A 6,245-nucleotide genomic window follows, 5' to 3' on the forward strand; every position below is an offset into this window, starting at 1 on the left:
ATCTATTTATGAAGCAGTTTCTGTGGGCCTAGTCTATGGTCCACATCTCTCTAGAAATTAGAGGAGAATGCAGTGAATCTAAACACACACCTCTGTAAGTCACCCACTTTCTTTCTTTCTTTCTTTTTTATTTTTGGCATCGAACTGCTGTTGCTCACAGCTTGCACTCTTGAGCGAGTTCTTAACCAACTGAGCCACTCGGCTGGCCCCCTCAGTCACCTACTTTCAGCATCAGACCTAAATGCACAGCATCCCAGCACCCCAGAGCTGGAAGGGTCTCTGAGTGCAGAAACAGGAAGTCCCAGTGTGTTTACTCTGCCCGATGGTCTCCGATGGAAGAGAAACAGTGTGGAGCAGCAGTGGCATGACTAATATCTCAGACCAAAGGCCACAGCCAATGCTATGCACCCCTACTCCCACAGTCCAACTCCGGGGTCCTAAGCCAGTACCCTTGTGATGGCCCCACGGGGCCTGTGCCTGGGAATGGGAGGCAGCCCAGTGCTATGAAAAGGCCACAAGGTTCAGAGCCAGACAGGCTAAAGTCTGACTCCCGGCTCTGCTGCCCACTTGCCGTGTAACTGGACAAGTGAGGCCTCCTCTCTGAGACTCAGTCTTCTAATCTGAGAAATGGCATTGCTAAAATCCACCCATAGAATAGTCGTCAGAATTAAATAGGGACTGGAGGTCAAGTGGCCCTCATGGGATAGGTGCTGAGTGAAGCGAAGTCCTGAACCTCAGCCCTGGTTTTCCAGCTTCCTGGCTCATGGGGGACGGGCTCACCTGCCCCAGAGTTTGAAGTCCCACCTCACTGAATGCTGCCCCCACCTGCTCAGCCCTCCTGGGACCAGAGATGCTGAAGTGCTCACGGCCTGAACAGGAAGGGCCAGCTGGATGGGAGCGTTCGTATCTCGGCCAGCTCCCCTAACCTGACCACTGGTATCCATTCAGTACAATTCCAGAGTGACTGCAAATTTCAAGAAAGGCAGCTTGTTCTATTATCCCAGAAGCTAGACACAGACCTCCACAAGCCATGCAGGGATCTGATGCCACCAAGGTTTCTGCAAGAGACCAGACAGAAGGCCCAGCCAGTCTTAGTGTTTCCTGCACACAGATGAACAGTGCTAAGCACTGCTGGTGACAGAGAGGGATCACTGTGGTCCCAAGGCCTGCGCACGACTTGTGTCAGAGGCCACTAGGAGAAATTGGAGGAGAAATAAAATTGATCAGGGTGAGCAAAAGCCCCCCACCCCCAAATGCAAGTGTATAAGAACAGAAACTGTAAAAAGGCAGTTTTAGTGAGCAAGAAGCTTGGGTCACTCATTGCCAGAAACGTTGATGTGGAGGCCACATCAATGAAAGTATTGAGTTTAGAATAAGGAGGTGTAAGACCCTATGTACTTGGAACCACAATTTGATCTGCAACAGAAGGGATTCTGACAAATGGAGCTGTTCAGGGATCAAAGGGACCCAAGTGAGGAGGGGACTGGAGACCAGAATATGGCAGGGCTGTGGAGGGGGACCCTGGGGGCCCTGAAGGACTGGCAGGTAGAAGAGTCCACTCTGCACAGCCCTCCAGGGAGGACAACCACTGGGGCCTGATGGCAGCCCCATGAGGAAGCACTTCCTACCAGTTAGAGCTGTTTTGGGGTATGCTGATCTATTTGGGAAAGCGGGGGGTTCCCCATATTGGAGGCCTGCGAGCAAGGAGACATGGCTGTCTACTACAGATGCTATAGAAGCACAGGGGGGTGGACCAGGTGACCCTGGAGTCAGCATCCAGGTTCTCTGATAAGGCTGACCTGAGCCAAGATAGTCTACAGCAGGGAGGAGCCCCAAAGGCTGGGCAACCCTCTGACCTACCTTCTCCCGGCTGCTGTGGGCAGTCAGGGAGCGGTGGGCTGCCCCGCGCAGCGCTGTCCTGTAGTTGCAGAAATTCCCTGTTGGGTCCATCTGGTGCTGGAAGGAGATAGGGACACAGCTGGGCAGTGGTGTCTGCGGATGGCTGGTGTCACCCGGTTGCCCAACAACCTTGCTTACCTCGAGGATGAAAAACTTGGCCGTCTTCACTTTGGCCCAGGTCTTCTTCAGCCTGGAGACAGGACTCATGTTCATGCCAGCTGGAAGAGGGAGGGCCAAGCTGAGGATGGCTGCTCCGGGCTGCACAGTCCCCTCACTCTCTCGGGCAGGAGTTCTCTGTCTTACCCCAGCTGGCCCAGCCCCTCAGGCTGCACCCTGACCAGGACTGAGGTCTGTGGCAGCCCTGGCTGTCAGACGGTAGGTAGACACTGTATTGGGGTGGGCCTGGCTTTTGTGTGTGTTGGTCCCTGTCCTAGTCCCTAGCACACGGGTCCCACACCGTGACCAGGGCCTGCTTGGGGCCCCTGCTCTCCCTCGATCTGGGGACACACTGCCAAGCCCTCACCAAGCACCCTGACGGGGCTGAGCTTGCCTCAAAAGGGGCACCCCCCCAGACCTCTATGGGGGGAACGTGCACCCAGCTGGCACCCACCCCCTGCTCAGAGGAGCGCCCTGGTTTGCACCCTGTGTGCCTGGGAGCCCACATCCATTCCTGCTACTCACAGATGATGGCCATGAGGGAGTTGAAGTTGCCAATGTTGAAGCACTCGCGGGCCACGTCGATGAAGAACTCAATGACCTGGGCCCGCCGCTTCTTCTTGGCCGGCTGGGGACAGAGCACCTGAGCCTCAGTGATGATGGGTCCTTACCCTACCTGACCACACACCCTGCTTACCTGGTCAGTCCCTCCTAGTGGCTGAGATGCATGAGCTGGGTAATCTGCAGCCCAGCTCAGGGTCTCCGAGCACATCCCGGGCAGAACCAGTAAAGCCCACCACCAGGGGGGGCTTAGGCAGGGANGACTCCCTCTACCTGGGAGACCAAGGGGGCTTCTTAGAGGAGGGCACACTGACAGTGGTGAGTGTCCACTCCTCCCTCCATCTGACCACTTCCTCCTGGTGCTCAGGGCCCCTCCTTTGGGAGGCTTCCCTGATCCCTGTGTACTGTGCTCCTGAGCAGCCTGTCACAGTCTGACAACTTTGCCACTTGTCATCATGGGTCTGTGGGGCTTTCTCAGCAATCTGGTGCTCCTCAAGGGTTGAAACTGATTCTGCTTCACCTGTGCTGGACAAGAGGCCCGCATGGAGTGTGTGTGTGTGTGTGTGTGTGGGGTGAGGTAGGGGTGGGGGTGAATGCCTGCATGAGCCTCAGCCTCCTTCTGGGCAGATGTGGGGTGGGGAGGCCCTGATGTTGGTGGTGGACTGTTACACTTGGTCTCGGAGTCCCCGTTAGTCCAGCTCTTCAGGCCCATGCTCCTGCTCTGGGAGCTGTTATGTTCTGACTAACTTGGTGGCACACTCCCTGGGCCCTGGACCCTACCTCAAAGTTGATGTGTCCATTGGGGAGACGGTTGGCACAGCCCTCGTTCAGGAAGTAGATGTCTTTGATGAGCAGGCTGAAGAAGGGAATGACGATCTGGAAGGGACAGGGTGTAGGTCAGCCTTTGTCAGCAGCCACTTGCCCCAAGGACCTCAGATGCATCCTCAGGTAGCAGAGGGCAGGGAAGGCTTCCTGGGCACAGCTGTCCGGCCTCAGCTTTGGCCTTGGGGCTGCATGGGGTATAGGCTACTTAGTGTGCCATGATAGGGGCAGCGTGGAAACCAGAGAAAGGAGGCACAGGCCCCTTTTCCTTGGGTCCAGACTGTTTCCACCCAGGCCCCACTAGGCCCCAGTGCCGACTGAGCTCCTACTATATACAATGCCATTCTCTCCCATGGTGGGACCAGGTGAAAGTCTCAATACCCCTTGAACATTTCTTCCATCTCCTGCTTGGAGGAACAGCGCGTGCTGAGCAGACATTAAATACTTATGGATTGGTAGTCATCTGCTGTGAAATTTTGTGACCTTCTTTTTAATACACGTGTATTTAACAATTCAGTCTATCTTGATACTACAGGTCTAATCTTGCGGCACGATGGTGAGGCCCAGTGTATGCCCACTCTGGTTCCTGAGGTCAGGGTGATGAGCTCAGCCTGTGAAAGGTGGTGGGGTGGGGGGTGTCTCTGTGCTTCACTGTCTGATGTCTTCCTTCTCCCTCTCTGCTCTGCCAACCCCTAGAGAACTGAGACCACTGCTGACAGCTCAGGCCACGCTGGGGAACTAGCTGGCTCCACCCTGCTGTTTGGGTTGATGTCCTAAACCCCAGTGCCTGTGAGTGGAACCTTATTTGGACATAGTCTTCTCAGATGGGATTAAGTTAAGATAAGGTCATACTGGATATGCTGGCTTCTTGTAAAGAGAGAAAAATTTGGACACACACAGGAACAATGGCCATGTGAACATGGAGACAGAGATGGGAGTGATGTGGCCACTGGCCAAGGAATTCCTGAAGCCACCAGAAGCTGGATCAGGCCAGGAAGGGCCCTCTCTAGAGCCTGGGGAGGGAGCACAGCCCTGTCCACCCTGATTATGGCCTCCAGCACTGGGAGAGGACACATTTCTATTCTCAGCTGCCCAGCTTGTGTGCTTTGTTACATCAGCCCCAGGAGCCTAACATACCTGCTCTGCCTTCAGGCTCCAGAGCTGGGCGTGTGCTGCCAGTTTAGCTTATCATCCTGGGACCGGGCACCAGACCCTGACATTTCTGGCTCAGGGAGTGCTGAGGTCACCCCCTATCCAAGTTGACAAGGGCTTTGAGGAGAGGACCTGCATGCTGACCACTCTGCAGAGCACAGTAGCACGGATGGCTCAGCTAGGCAGGGCAGATGAGGAAACTGAGGCCCACGGAATGGCAGGGCCTGGCCCAAGGTCACCAGCTAGTGACCATCAGGGTCAGGACCAGAGCCAGATTTAGCAGGGAGACCAACCACCTGGTTTGCCTGAGACTGAGGGCTTTCCTGGGATGCAGGACTTTTGGTTGTAAAACTGGGGCAGTCCCAGGGAAACTGGTCATCCTAGATTTATGTCAATTCCACAGCATTCGCTCAGGTCTTCTCTGTGCCAGGTGCCAGGTCTTGGGGGACAGTGAGGGTGTGCCAGACACATTCATCTCTGACCCCAGTGTAGCAGGAGAGTCTTGGGAACAACTATAGACTGAGTTGTTGCTATCCTTAGGCTCCCAAAAGGCCCTCCACTTATNGCGGGGCTCCCCAGAAGCTGATGACTGGGGGACTGATGGAGTCCCTGGGCCCCGCTGGGGCCCCAGGTACCCCACCTCCTCCCCCCACCCCGTCTTGGCACAGACTCACCTGAGAGTTTTCCACCTCTCTTTTTCTGTGTGGTTCTCTGGGCTCTCACTTTCATAAGAAGCCAAATAAAGACCTAGTCAGAAAATGAAGTGAAATTACACAATTATGGTCGATGATAATAACCTGCTTTACACTCAGAGTCTGACCTGCTTTTTGTTTTAAAATTAAACTTGTGGTTGCGAGAGAGTTCACATGCATTTGTGAGAAATAACACAGAGATCTGTGTACCCTTTACCCAGTTCCTCCCAATGGCAGCCACTCACAAAATGGTAGGACAGGTTGCCACCGGGCACCGGGATGTTGGCGCTGACACAGTCAAGACACAGAACGTCCCTCACCACAGGACCCCTCATAGCCTCACCCACTTTCCTCCCATTTCCACCCCTTTCTTCACCCGGGGCAACCACTAACCTGTTCTCCATGTCTATGTTTTGTCATTTCAAGGATATGATATAAATGGAATCAAACAGTATGTAGCCTTTTGGGACTGGCTCTTGTCACTCAGAGGAATTGTCTGGAGATTCACCTGTGATGTGGTGTCAAGCTTCACTCCCATGTGCTGCTGAAAAGTGTTCCATGGTGTTGGTGCACCACCGTTTGTTTAGCCTTTCACCCACTGATGGGCGTCTGGGTGGTACCCAATGTTTGGCTATAACAAATTAAGCTGTTATAAACATCGGTGCATGGGGTTTTTGTTTGTTTGTTTGTTTTCTTAAAGATTTTTTATTGGGGAATTGGGGAAGGTGAACAGACAAGTTGCTGTCCTTTTGTTCTTCAGTCTAGTTGTGGAGGACATCGCTTCACTGGCCCATGTTGGTATTATCATTGCGCTTTTCCCGGCTGAGGCAGATTGGTCGCAGGCCTCTGGACGGCCGCTCACGGAGGCTTTTGGCAGCTCATGCTGGCTGCCGGCTGCTCACACTGGCTGCTGGCCACTCACGGTAGCTTATGGCAGCTCACTGCAGCAGGGGCTGCAGCCTA

At 54.3% G+C, this 6,245-nt stretch overlaps 1 protein-coding gene across 1 annotated transcript in view; it reads right to left on the reverse strand.

Annotated features, from left to right (window-relative positions):
• The window catches only part of RASGEF1C (RasGEF domain family member 1C), a 40,797-nt gene that overhangs the window by 6,709 nt on the left and 27,843 nt on the right, over nucleotides 1-6,245 (reverse strand). The window contains exons 8-11 of the mRNA XM_019661376.1: nucleotides 3,360-3,492; nucleotides 2,581-2,721; nucleotides 2,038-2,117; nucleotides 1,861-1,956 (exon numbers count right to left, since the gene is read on the reverse strand). Of these exons, the coding sequence (XP_019516921.1) occupies nucleotides 1,861-1,956; nucleotides 2,038-2,117; nucleotides 2,581-2,721; nucleotides 3,360-3,492 (450 nt within the window). The remainder of the gene's footprint in view (nucleotides 1-1,860; nucleotides 1,957-2,037; nucleotides 2,118-2,580; nucleotides 2,722-3,359; nucleotides 3,493-6,245) is intronic.

The sequence above is a fragment of the Hipposideros armiger genome, unplaced genomic scaffold (assembly GCF_001890085.2).
Source record: "Hipposideros armiger isolate ML-2016 unplaced genomic scaffold, ASM189008v1 scaffold_347, whole genome shotgun sequence".
Lineage (NCBI taxonomy): Eukaryota > Metazoa > Chordata > Mammalia > Chiroptera > Hipposideridae > Hipposideros > Hipposideros armiger.